The sequence below is a fragment of the Pollachius pollachius genome (genome assembly GCF_949987615.1).
Source record: "Pollachius pollachius genome assembly, chromosome: 4".
NCBI classification, from domain to species: domain Eukaryota; kingdom Metazoa; phylum Chordata; class Actinopteri; order Gadiformes; family Gadidae; genus Pollachius; species Pollachius pollachius.
Window position 1 is genome coordinate 9,601,939 of NC_136937.1, and position 13,960 is coordinate 9,615,898.

Genomic DNA, 13,960 nt, shown 5'->3' on the forward strand with positions numbered 1-13,960 from the left:
AAAATTCTACCAAAAATTTACTAATTTGAAGTTATGACGATTGCTATATATATATATCTCCTATTACAGTTAATAAAGTAACATGTATATATTTTTGTTATGATAGTGAGATAGACAGGAGGGTATGGGTTAGAGTGGAGGACATGCAGCAAAGGACCACGGGCAGGAATCACACTGGGGTTGCTGCGATCGGGACTGAGCCTTAATGGTACGCGCTCTACCCGGTCGGCCACTGGGGCGCCCCAATAAAGTAACAGTTAAAGTCATTCTATGACATTAATAAAGTAGGATCAGCTGTCACCCGTTGACACATTTGTTGTCAAATACCAAGGCTGCATTCCAATAGTCGTTCTGTAGCCACTCCCCTCGTTCCTCGCTTTCTTAATTGACGAACGAGTGGAATTCACTGCTGGTGAATCAGATAGGCACCGAGGGTGCAGTGAGACCCCCACCGGAGAGACCGCTCCAATTGTATTAATCCCTGTTCTAAATCTTAATTAGTTTTGATGCTGTGAACATACAGTAGTTTCCCCCTCCTAAAGCTCCCTCCTAAAGAGCACGTTCCACTCACCACTCAGTGTTCCTTCAGCCCTTTGCCACCTCCCACCGGCATATCTCTGGCACCTACAGTCTCATTTCCTCTGTATGGACTAATGGGGATGTTTCTCAATTATTCATACAATGTACCTTTTGTGTATAATCTATCCTATGCCTCCCATTGTCTGCTGCTGCAAACCCAGTTCCCGGGTCATGCTGTCAATAGTTTGTTTATATAGCCATAAGTGCATGTAACAATAGGCAATGCATATATATTCACCGTACAGTGCAGCACATTTATAAAAGCCAGAACAAAGTACTGTTACACGTAGCCTCTACGGTTGGGATGGGACAGAGTCAACATTCATTTGGAAAAGTAAAGGAATATAAAGAGTTTGGAATGCAGAGCTTCTGCTGACTTAAGGACTTCCAATAAACTTTAACAACCTGCTATAGTTACTCTTTTACAAAACTTAATTAAATCCATTCTCACATCATTCAGAGCTTGCTGTGGCTTGGGAGGGAGGAATTGGACAATGAGGCTGCAGGTGGGGAACCTGCAGGGCAGATATCTACCCTGCAGGGGCCAGGGAAGGGTGACAGGGATGTGCTTTAACGGAGGGCTAAAGCTGTATATGTTATAGGCTGTTATAGGCTAGTATTTCACCGGAGGTAAAGCGTTCCCATAGCAGCAAAGGCATGCGACAAATGTCATGAGACACTTCCTGTTCCAGGGATGCAGCCGAGTCTCGGTGGCACATTCCCGGACACGTGTAAAGTCTTTCCGAAAAGCGCAACAAAAAAAGAATGCCTTTTTAAATGGGCCCCCTGTAAAGCCGCTACCAGACACGTTTTATTACACGATGTCCTCGCAAATACTAATATCGGTTGGAATGTCAGAGCAGTGGAATGTATTTTCTCTACTGTAGAAAAAACAATATTGACCTTCATGTCATGATCCTATTTCCTGCTTTCTGAAGGGTAGACTTGTGCATGCACAATATTGGATGACAGATGGCCCATCTGCTTTGAGGAATGTTTTGTGGTCGCAGACCTCTTGGGGGCTCGGCCCTTGTTCCAGAAATCAGATTTGTAACATTTGAGGAGCACTTCAAGCCCGAGGCCAAGTCTGTCTGTTTGTAAATTAATCTATAGTGAGTTTATGTTTAAAATGTTTCGTGATAAATGTGTGTTATACAAGCATATATTAATGTATACACACACACACCCACACCCCTATAAGAAAGTGCTGGGCACATTGAAAGTTTGAAACATCTAGCCTAAATCTGAAGAATAGTGCTGTAAAGCACATACACCAAAATGTAAAAATGGCCAATAGCATATTGTGTTTTTTTTTTTTAATAGTTGATTAGATCTTGACTATGTTAAATAACTTTTAAGATTGGAAAAACAAGCTGAGAAATCATTTTGACATGTGGCTGAGTAACGTTATTTGGTTACGGACAAGTTACGCCGTTTCTTGTTTGGTGTTCAAGCCACATGGGGACAAATGGCTCCAAGCCTTTCTGATAAGAATTCGTGAAAGTCCTGATGATTCAAGGAAGTACCCTTCATTAATCTCATATGTTAGGAGCAAACAATCCTGTTTCCTGGAAGGTTTGGTTTGAAGAAATAATCATGCCCATGACTGATGGATGACATCATCGATTTTGCCTCTCGGGAGGGACTGTAAAACACTAGTCTGAAGTCTGGTTTGGCGTCTAAACAAACTGCAGATAAATTGATTATATCATCAACATGAGTTGTATGCAATCCATAACAGTTTTCTATTGGGCAGAGCAGCAGTAAATACGCTAGCCTAAAGCAGTGTTGTGATCTCACCTCTAGATTTAAAACGTATGAAATGACGGGATATATGCTTGGCTCATTAGTTATCTAATCCTCTTGTCCATGTATCCGTTGTATGTTTTCTGTTTTCGGCTTTCCCCTCCCAGAGACCTGTGTGGAGGACCAATGATCTGGGTCCTAAATGAATGGGTTGAATGCCACTTTCTCCATTATTTTAAGATGTACGTGGCAGGTGGGACACATTTTGGACTGGCGCAAGCCCTTGACCAGGCAGCACTGGCAGAACTGGAGGCGGTCCAATCAATCTGGCTCGCTCCCTGGGTCAGCCCACTGATCATATGAGTCACATTCAGAGGACAAATCTCCCCCAAGTGTAACATAACTCGGTTGTCTTGCCAAGAGGCCTTCCTGGCGAGACATCTGTTGGATATATGCGTGCCTGGGTATTGGTTTGCTAAAATAAGTTGATGCAAGTGTTTCTTTGTTTCGGTGCCAGGGAAATATTAAACTCCAAAGGTAAAAAATTGTCAATAACTAATAATTCAATAATGAGTCCGAGGTTTGACCTTCTAGCAGTTCAATAATATTTTATTGCGGATGCCTGACCTGCTTTTTTCGTATAAATCAACTCACACTTTTCTAAGTGGACTCTGATTCAACAGTTCAATCGATTATTCTGCGACTCGTGGTATTATTAAAAAAATGAAAACATCGAAAATACTCATGTTGAAAAACGACGGATGGATGTAAAATAAATACAAATGTTACATTTTTACATAAGGAAGATCGAAGATCAGTCAATATTCTACAGTATAAAGTTGAATTCCCTGTTTGAGGACAATGTGACCTTGGATACTGCTGTCTTTTCCTCTTTATATTTTCTATATGCCTAGCCCTCATTTTCAACTGCATATTTGTAGCTGCTGGCGCTTGTCCCTTCCAGCTATCCCTGATGTCAATACTGCAGAGTAGGCAGAAGTGTCTCGGTGTGCGGGTCCTTTTTTAAATTTTTTCTCCTCTCATTGTCATACAGTCTAAAGAAAAGTGTCCTTAAATGGCATCTGCACGATTTTAAAAAGGACATTTTCTGTTGTCTAGATACAGTTAAAGCAAAGGAGTCGTTGATTATTCAAGATCCTGTTCTCAATGTTCTTTTGTTCGGTGTTGACGCAGAGACCCACGAAATAAAGGGGACACTTAAAAGAAGCTGGGCCCCGGCTGGCATCTCCTTCCTGTGGTGAAGGTGTTGTGGTGTGCCAGACGGTTACGGCCCACGAAACGAGAGAACAATGTGCAGTGCACACCGAGAGCTCCCTGCCGCATGGACACCGACGTCACATTGTCTGTGCACAGGGAGGGGAGCTTCCTGTGTTTAACCTTCAGTAGTAACACAAGGAAGGATGCTCTCTATTTATGGCTCAATCACTTTTTTCCTTTTCTCCCCACCTGCTTTTCTTTTTTCTATTTTCAAACCCGTTCAAGCCACTGTTGCCTAATCGCATAACATTTTTCTGTGAAGCTGTTTTATGGACATTATGAAGAAAATGAATGTTGCTTCTTTTGTAATTTTGTTATAAATATCTTCCATGTCGCATTATTTACAGTGCAAATCCCCTCACTAGACACATATTCTACCGTCCTGTACTTGCTGATGTGGTACCTGAAATTCTCCATCTGGCATCCATAAAGTCTTATCCAATTCCAGAAAGTTATTTCCCAAATCTTACCAAGTCCCGACAATGATGACTGTTTTCTGATAAACCCATTTCGTCAGCTTCCTAAGAACTGACTGGAATGAAAGTTATGTTTATCCCCTGCTGAGTGCTTTCCCCTTTGTCTAGGCCTCAACGCGTACTTCTGTTTTCAGGAACCCTTTGATGATGGCTTCGCCAACGGCGAGGAGCTCAGCCCGGCTGAAGAGGCGGCCGCCAAAGAAGCCGCTGAGTCCAAAGGCGTGGTCAAATTCGGTTGGATTAAGGGAGTGCTGGTGAGTTTCTCTCTGTTATTCATTTCCTGTTATAATGCAGGATGCCTAGTTTTTTTTGCCTCGTGTTACAGTATGACGGGGTGGGGTGGTGTCCCACTGCCGATGCTGGCCTATAGGGCTCGGGAAACGTGACCTTGCATCGCAATGACCGGCCGTTAAATCGCGAGTGTGGGAGCATTGCATTGTGGGTCTATGTGTTAGTGATAGCCATAACTCATCGTGAAACTATCTGTCGTTTAATATGGGCATACATTGTTGTGCTTGAAACCATCATGGCTGATCTCCTGCGAGAAGTGTTAAAATAAATGTCACACTTGATAAAGCTATAGGACCACAGGCCTCCACGTTTACATAAAGTTCAGCTATATCTTTTTTACCACATTGGACACCTGCATCACGTCTAGTTGAACCCAACCATGGGAGCTCCCTGTCGGCCCTTTGCTGACTGTGAGAGCTCGGCCATTCTGGCTCCATTTGTGTGAATTGGAAAAGCAAGCCGATGACGGTCTTGCAGATCAACTTTAGGAGTCCAACACATTGGAGGAATGTGCCACCAGTAGTAATAGTGACAGATTCACCGGCTAGTCACAGAATTTATAAGCATTTTGTGAGTGGCCCGTGTTACTTTACCACCCAGTTGTTGGAGCTGGGGCGAAGCTTAACCATGATCACTGGTGAAAATCCAGCAGATTGAACTGAAGTCAACCACTGGGAGTCTAAAATAGCTGCAGAGTAGATCATGGAACCTGATAATTCACTACAGGATTAGTGTTTGAAGTGTTTACACAGTCAAGCGTGTGTGTGCGTGTGTGTGTGTGCGCGCGCGTGTGTGTGTGTGTGTGTGTGTGTGTGTGTGTGTGTGTGTGTGTGTGTGTGTGTGTGTCACATTTGAATAAGGAATGTCTCCTATTAGTGTGACTTACTTTTCAGGTTAATGCTATTTTACCAAAGAGAAATTAACTCACTCACAACTGTTAAATGAGAAGGTTTTGGGAAATTTTAAGATGGGTCTGTCTTATCACACAAGGTTTTATTATGACATTTAAAGTCTTTGCTTCCTCTCAACATAAACATCACTTTTCTTTTTTTTTACACCACAGTTCTGTCCCACTCAAAAAGGTCAGATTTAGAATAATTAATTGCAATTTAAATTACACATTTGTAACACGCATAACTCTTTGGCAGACGGGGGGGGGGGGATTTGGCCTTATGTAGCGAAGGTAAACCGTGCGGCCGGCCATATAACGTTTATTGCTCTGGCTCGTGCAGGCATTTAGAATCCTGATACTACATTGTGTAGATGCCAGCTCTTTGTACTACACCGCCCCAATCACTAGGACATGGGTAACGTCGTCCCCCCGAGCTCATTGGGCTGTAATCATGCACCTTTGTCTGAGGTTTCATTTCCGGCTCGGCTTTCATTGTTGTTGTTTTTGTTCTATACAGTGTCAAATAATGACACTCGATCTCAGTTGATTTTAAAATCAGTTGAAAATGGAGGTTGTGTTATCTCACTTTTTGAAGTTGGTGTCAGTGTTGTTTCGTGTCATGCACTTGCAACCTAGCAATTGTAAGTGCTTTGGCACTTGTTTCTATTAAAACCTTCGCTGTAACGACAGTAACATATTGTTTCTCTTTCTCCCAAAAAATTTACTTATTGTAAGTTGCTTTGGTTAAAACGTCTGCTAAATGCCATAAATGTATATGTAAATGAACAACCGGTGTTAAATTGATGTCTGTACCATGACTCTAAACACTCTTTTGTTCTTCTTGGTTTTGTCTGTGTGCAGGTGCGATGCATGTTGAATATCTGGGGTGTGATGCTCTTTATTCGCATGTCATGGATTGTGGGCCAGTCAGGAATAGGTAGGTACACGTGAATGAACTGATTTGCTTTTCTCACCCTCTTCTGATCTCTTTAAAAGCATCAATATGTGTATGCCCGTGGTGTCAGTATATGCACACCCTTGTCATTTTACACCGGCAACTACTACGCTCTGTTTGGAGCGTAGTAGTTGCCAGTGTGAAATGTGTTGACTTTCCAGAGCCATATTTTAAAAGACTTATAAGCTGGTTCCAAAATAAACAACGGTATGGTGGATAGATTTCACCATTCGGGAAGTAAACTGATCCAGGGTTACATACTAAAACAATTGCCGGCAGACTTGCCCACGGAAGCTGTTAAAAAGCCAAAATTAGCATTTTGATTTTCTTCATAATGATACATGTTTGGTGTTTTCTTTGCAGTTTTGTCCTGTTTAATTGTCCTGATGGCCACTGTTGTGACAACAATCACCGGCCTTTCCACCTCAGCCATCGCCACCAACGGTTTTGTACGAGGAGGTATGCCTTTCAAGTACTCAGAAGTTACCTTAGTTTGTTAAAGATTGTAAAGTTATTAAGTGTGATATATTGCTTGCCTGAAGGGATACAAATACATGCATTAAATTTTTTTCACCGCATTCGTCAGTTATTAACAATAAACAGATCAACTTAACGAAGTCTGCTCTAACGAATTTAAGTCTCTGACCGGTTTGTATCCAATCCAATTTCTAATGTTCATTTCAAGAATACTGAAGAAGCCAGGCTAATGGCTGGCGATCTATGCTCAACGTTGCTGTATATGCCCACCATCTTCTGTACCCAAACCCTTGATAGAACCTCACATAAAATGTTTTTGGGAATACTTGAACACTTTCCATCGGGCACACTGCCAGATGTGCCTTTCTGCTGACCTGATCAACAGGAAGTTGTGTTTCTCAGACAGCTGACTGGGGTTCCCCTGCATTGCTTTGAGGAATAACAATTTAATTTCAGAAGCGACTTTCTAACCGTCAATAAAGGACGTTTAGGATTTCAGCAGAGAATAGGATATTTGTTGTCATGAATATTAAATGCTGTTATCGGAATCTTCAGATCGATTATGTAGTACCACTACTACGTTTCAGCCCGGCGGTGACCCCCACCAGGCAGCAGAGCTCTTTAACAATATTTATCCAGTTTCCGGTGGTCAGCTGTGAAACCAGGAATTCCAGATGTGTTTTCTCTACCAGCGTGACTCGCCTATCGATGTATGCTGTTCCCCCCTTATCAAAACGGAGGATGTATTCCATGTTGAACCCTGCTGGACCCCTCCCCCTCATCTCCAGATACCTTTCTTTTAAAGGGTCAAATGAGAAAAGGGGAGAAAACACACAGATTCACACTCATTCCAGCTGTCCCAGCACACGGGGGAAATTCAATAGTGTCCTCGGAACGCTGCGTCCCAGTGAGACTGGGATTGGGATGTCTGAAATTGACAGAATGAAGTTGTCGATTTTATGAGGCTCCATGTCGAACAGCTTTGTCTGGCTGCCAGCCGGCACATTGATTTGTCCCCATTGCGCACTGCCACAGGCTGCAGTAGCTCTATTTAATGGTATCCTCTCCCCGCCACCCCGTACTCTTAACATGCAAACATGAGTTGGAGTGATCATGCTAAGGTCACCTTATAGCCATGACCATAGACTGCAGAAGTGAAGTCAATGACTCTGCATCCTGTGCACAGACATCCCCCACCCCCTTTCCTGACTGAGTCGGAAGACTCATTACCGGTGGTTTTGTCGCCTAGTGGGTTGTGAGCCTTTAATCGTGTGTGTGTGTGTGTGTGGAGATCAGATCTCATGCACTTCCCACTTGTGTGTGGTGTGTGTGTGTGTGACTGGCTAATGAGCTTATCATCTCAGCCTGACATTCTTTGTTGAGACCTAACCTTTTGAGTCTGTTTGTTTTGTCTTCCAGGAGGTGCATATTATTTGATATCAAGAAGTTTGGGCCCAGAGTTCGGAGGCTCCATCGGTCTGATCTTTGCGTTCGCCAACGCCGTGGCTGTCGCCATGTACGTGGTGGGCTTCGCAGAGACGGTCGTACAGCTTCTTGCTGTAAGTATTTATGTCTACGTTCTTTAAATCCATATCATTGAATTACCACATGAACAATAAGGAGAGTGTTATGTGTTTGTTGGGAGTTGATCGCTGTACGCTGCTCAATCTATTGATCAAATCGTATTATGGTGCTCCGTTTTAAACACACAACCGGTTCTGCCCAAAGGGTGTCGATGCCCTCATGACAGATGAAATCAACGACATCAGAATCATCGGCACAATCACAGTCATCCTGCTCCTTGGCATCTCGGTGGCAGGAATGGAGTGGGAGGCCAAGGTTTGGACTGCGCTCTCTAAACCCTGTTATTGTGAAAGCTTCACACTCACTGTGCATAGCAATTGACTGTTGTTGATCCATTCACTGTAATGTAGAGTACTACATCTAAACATCGAAGTTGAAGTATCACAAAATATCTTTTTTTTTTAATTATAATAATAATAATAATAATACAAGTCCTCTATTTAATGTACAACTTTTGATTGACTTCCTCACAGGCCCAAATCTTCCTGCTCATCGTCCTCATCACTGCCATCATCAACTACTTCATCGGAAGCTTCATCACTGTCAAGTCTAAGGAATCCTTTGGCTTCTTTGGCTACGATTGTAAGTTCAACACTTTGCAAGGTTTTATGGAACGTTACTGTAGCTACTAAAGCGCGCTGGTTTTGAAGGACACTTTGCGCCAAACAAGTTTTTATTGCTAGATTCACTTTATCAGCACATTTCCATCTTTTTACTTATCGCATTGTTAGGTTTGTTGTCGTTGTTTCACCAGCAATCTGTTTGTTTTCCGTTCAATGATTGCTTCATGTCCATGTATTTCTTCATCCTCTTCCTCAGCGGCCATTATGATGGAAAACATGGGTCCGGACTTTCGAGGCGAGACGTTCTTCTCTGTGTTTTCCATCTTCTTCCCGGCCGCCACCGGTATTTTGGCTGGTGCCAACATCTCGGGAGATCTCGCCGTTAGTACCTTTCCTGTCATCACACCATTAACTTTTAGCACCTTTTCTCATCGTCACAAGCCCTATGCTGTGCCTCTTCCTCATCATAACACAAAGGTAACGGAGTCGTGTGTCTTACTCTCAGGACCCCCAGTTGGCTATCCCCAAAGGTACCCTCCTGGCCATTCTGGTCACCGGCATCGTCTACCTCGGAGTCGCCATCTCCACAGGTACAGCACGGTGGTCCTCCTTTGGGGGACGGACACGTGGGACCAATGGACTATAAAGGGATTGTGATGCAGTGGGCAGGATGTGCACAGCTATGGTTACGGTTGCTAGAGACTATAACACTGACTGGCTTTGGTTTATATATTTAAATAGTTGAAATTGTCACTTGAAAAAAAACATTTATATGATTTATTCCAGCACAAATGAGAGTGTCATTTGTGTGAGGTCGGTGCTACGCTACATAAACAACGGCTTTGCATAAGATCCACTTGGCGCATGGGTCCTGCTAACACATTGCTCTTTATCTAACCTACATGACGGGTTGGATTTGAGTTGACTATGCTTGCGCCTGCAGCTACCACTTCTGTCATGTCTTTTGAGAACCGAATGGCAGCAAACACGCGTATGCTTTCTTGCCGTGCATTTATTAGCAGAGCATGTTGTTCCTCCCTACAAAGGTTGAGCTAGGGCCTGTTTGACCAAACGGAAACATTTGCAAAACGCTTTCACAACGAACCACATGCACATGTCGTGTGTGCGCTAGTTGTTGCAAAGACGGTTTCCGTGTTTTATGAGGGCATTTTGTGCCCATTTAAAAAGTATACAAACAATATGTTAAGGTCACTAGAACCCCCATGTGAGCTCTTGCAAACCACCAGCCCAACTTTCTTCCAGTGACTGTTCAAACAGACCCTGAATACCATATAACAGATGTTATCCAGAGCCCAGACATCACTGTCCCCGCATGGTTAATAAAGGAATTCCCAGAAGCCAAAAAGATAGTGGATCAGTTAATGTAATGGTCTGAAGATGAATGAATCCTTTCATTCCTGGAGATCGTAGCAGCACCTAAAAGGGTTCAAAACCTTTCTGATAACACAAAGATGTCAGAAGATAGGGTTTTAGTCAGAAGCCAAGTTGAATGTATAAGCAACAATTAATATGTTCTCATCTTTGCTAGATGTATCACTTTACAATAACTGCAACGTGGAAAACAAACAAACATGCAAAACAAACGTGTAAGCGACCCCCCCCCCCCCCCTTACTATAGCTCAATAAAAAAAATAACATTAAGGTTGTTTATATATTGTTGCCCTATTTATGGTCTTTGAGAATGGAAATGTGCATTTGCATTTCACCTAACCTATAACATGTTTATGTCGTTTTTACAAACCAACTGCAACGATGCCTAGGTATACATAGGTATAGGTATGACATAGGTATGAACATGTTAATAACAAGCCCATGTTCTGCCTAACAGGTGCATGCATCGTTAGAGACGCCACCGGCTCTCTGAACGACACGTTGAGCTCTCAGTTCATGGCCAACTGCACCGACGCTGCCTGCAAGATGGGCTACGACTTCTCCTCCTGCAAGGACCCTAATTTGACTCCCTGTCAGTACGGGCTCCAAAACGACTTCCAGGTATGGGACTTATCAACCTGACGCCCCAGATGGTTTGTGAAACAGAACCATCTGGAAAGACAACCTCTGACATTGTTTGGATTGGGCCCGGCACTTTCAAAAAATACTTGGCAGGGGATTGGTCGACCATCTGTCTATTACGTATGTCACGTAGTTCCTCCTAGGACGCTGATTGGTCCGAACCAATGGCAGATTGGGACACAAACGCGCAACCTTTAAGCCTGGCACGATGGATTCCCGCGGGGTCGTAATCTTGGGAATCCAGCCTTCCCCCCCAAGATTAGGGGATTATAGCAAATTATAAGGAATTCCTGCTCCCAGAAACAGGGTTGTAAAATAGTTTGCTGCGGAAGAAGCGAAAGGCTCACGTTCACCCAGATTTATGCTTGTCTACATATGAAGTCTTGTTTGCGGGACTAGGTTTAAAGAAATGTCCCCTTTGTGTGATTAGGTCATGAGCATTGTGTCAGGCTTTGGTCCCATCATCACAGCCGGGATCTTCTCTGCCACCCTGTCCTCTGCCCTGGCCTCTCTCGTCAGCGCCCCCAAAGTCTTCCAGGTGAGTGCCCCGTCTTAATCTCGGGTTTATAGCGCCGTGTACTTAACTGGGTCCGGTTCAATGGACAAGCGGTATGTCGAGCATCTGTTTTCATTATTTTACAAAGAAACTTGACTTTTAATTTCCCCAGGCTTTGTGCAAAGACAACATCTATCCCGGCCTGAGCATGTTCGCAAAGGGCTACGGCAAGAACAACGAGCCCCTCCGAGGCTACATCCTCACCTTCTGCATCGCCCTGGCCTTCATCCTCATCGGTATGTCTGTTGTTATGATACAACATAGTTGAGGAAGGAGCGGGCTGGAGTCACTTAGTCATGTAGTACAGAGGTTCACAGCCGTGTGCCGGGGAACACGAGGTTCCCTTGAGACGAGACCAGATGTTCAGTGAGATTTTGTTAGATTTAATCCAAAATCCTGACATAGGTCAAGAGTGGGTAAGAGTAAGGATTTACTTTATTATTGATCAATTGATCCACGTTATGTACTTATTGCTCCCTTTCGATTCCAAATTTGGCAAGTAATGCAATCTCCTGCCAGATTTGTATGAACCTGTTTCCGAACTATACTTTCTTTAACCGTGTCTAGACATTTCTTTATAATAATGTCCCCTCTACAGCCGAGCTGAACGTCATCGCTCCCATCATCTCAAACTTCTTCCTGGCTTCCTACGCCCTGATCAACTTCTCTGTGTTCCACGCCTCCCTCGCCAATTCACCAGGTAACGTGAAGACAACGGCCCCGTTCAACCCTTCAACCAACACCACTTCAACACCAGCGCCTCTTCTGTTAAGGCAACATATGTTTAGGGGCATTCTGTGTCTACATGAAAGTCGAGATGTATTTACTGTGTTTGAGAGTGATGTTAATTTTAGAATAGAAGGTATGTACCGCCGTGTTTGACATGGGAAATCCAGGATGCGATAACAAATGTTGTAGTGGGAAACATTTGTGTAATGTTTACACTCGTGTGTGAAATGTAGTAATATTTTAATTGCTTTGAGCTATTCCAAACCTTCAAGAAAACGTATATTGTTTCTTTTCCTCTTAAAACCAAAGCTCTAGAAGAACACCAGGTACAGATACTTCATCCAATTTTGAACTCTCCCCAAAACCAGTTCCCGTAATTGCATGGACTTAAACGGTACAGGACTTCATTTAACCGCATAAGCAAACGTCACAAGAGGCATGACTGATGTCATCCACTATTCCTGGAATCACAAAACCCTAGTCAGACTTTCTTACAAAGTCGACTTTTAGGTTTTAGTAACGGAATCAGGTCTCTCCTCCGCACCCCCGGATAAGAGGCCCGCCGATCGATGTACCCTTTAACGTCCTGTGTTTCCTAGTCTCATCGTATAACCACACACGGTCGAAGCGTATCTCTGCATCATCACTAAAACCCCAGCAGCCTAGTCTCCTCTCTTTGGAGTCCAGTAAAGGAGTATGGCATCCAGTAGCAGCTGTACCTCTTGTTTCGTCCTCCTGTTTCTAACTGGCTGCTAGCTTTCCATGTTCTTAATCCAAACACAAATCCATGCTCTACTACTCGTTTTAATAAGCAACATTGGCTAATTTAGACTCCTCACTATTCAGTAATATGACTTACAACGGCATTCATTACTAAAGTGTGTTCGGAGAAGGACGGACATTGAGTGTGTTGAACCGATATCGGTAAGGACCACGTTTACCTTATTTTTGTGTAGTTAAACATAAGCTCACAAACACATTGGTTCATTTTAGCGCATTATAATCCGGTGCGTGTAACGCCGTTGTAGTCTTTGTCACAAGGGCTTTTCCCACTTGGCATTTGTTTATCATGTTGTGCATGCTCGTGTGTAACCTCCGTTTCAATGGCGTTCCAGGATGGCGTCCTAGCTTCAAGTACTACAACATGTGGGTCTCCCTGGCGGGGGCCATCTTGTGCTGCGGCGTCATGTTCATCATCAACTGGATGGCGGCTCTGCTCACCAACACCATCGTCATGGGCTTGTACATCTACGTCAGCTACAAGAAGCCAGGTGGGCGAACCGGCCAGCCGCAGCGGGGGTTTGGGCTCCTGCCAAAAGGGTTGTGCAGAAAGATCAGAGGCTTGTGTTTGCTTACCGGGTTGTTTTTTTTATTTAATATTTTAATGTATATTTGTATATTTATATATAATTTTTGACGCAGTGTTTTTTGGTTAGTTTTTTTTATATGAGATTGCTGCACTGTCTCTTTTTTATAATAACATGGATAAGTTTAAATATTGAGAGAAAAGAAGTATAATGGTTTTGGTTGAATGGTATAATTTGAACCGTATGGTAAATGTTTTCCAACCGTTGGCCGTCTTTCAACCAAGGCTGATCACATAGTAGTAACAATCCGAAAAGACCCATACGCACTCTCCTGCACGCACCGTTATTGCACCCACTCAGTTTGACATTCAGCTACACACACACGCGCCTGCATCCCTACGGACCGCAGCGCCACATGGGCCTGATGGCTGAAAGCCGGCCACCCAACCCCCCCTGACTCCAGCACGTGTCTCTCTGTCCGCATGTTGTGCCG

General features: G+C 43.6%; 1 protein-coding gene across 1 annotated transcript in view; it reads left to right on the plus strand.

Moving 5' to 3' along the window:
• slc12a2 (solute carrier family 12 member 2) overlaps positions 1-13,960 on the plus strand; it is a 37,990-nt gene that overhangs the window by 7,282 nt on the left and 16,748 nt on the right. Inside the window, exons 2-14 of the mRNA XM_079735066.1 lie at positions 4,214-4,333; positions 6,124-6,199; positions 6,581-6,676; positions 8,114-8,253; positions 8,423-8,533; positions 8,752-8,860; positions 9,098-9,222; positions 9,347-9,431; positions 10,691-10,854; positions 11,306-11,413; positions 11,544-11,667; positions 12,030-12,131; positions 13,276-13,431. Of these exons, the coding sequence (XP_079591192.1) occupies positions 4,214-4,333; positions 6,124-6,199; positions 6,581-6,676; positions 8,114-8,253; positions 8,423-8,533; positions 8,752-8,860; positions 9,098-9,222; positions 9,347-9,431; positions 10,691-10,854; positions 11,306-11,413; positions 11,544-11,667; positions 12,030-12,131; positions 13,276-13,431 (1,516 nt within the window). The remainder of the gene's footprint in view (positions 1-4,213; positions 4,334-6,123; positions 6,200-6,580; positions 6,677-8,113; positions 8,254-8,422; positions 8,534-8,751; positions 8,861-9,097; positions 9,223-9,346; positions 9,432-10,690; positions 10,855-11,305; positions 11,414-11,543; positions 11,668-12,029; positions 12,132-13,275; positions 13,432-13,960) is intronic.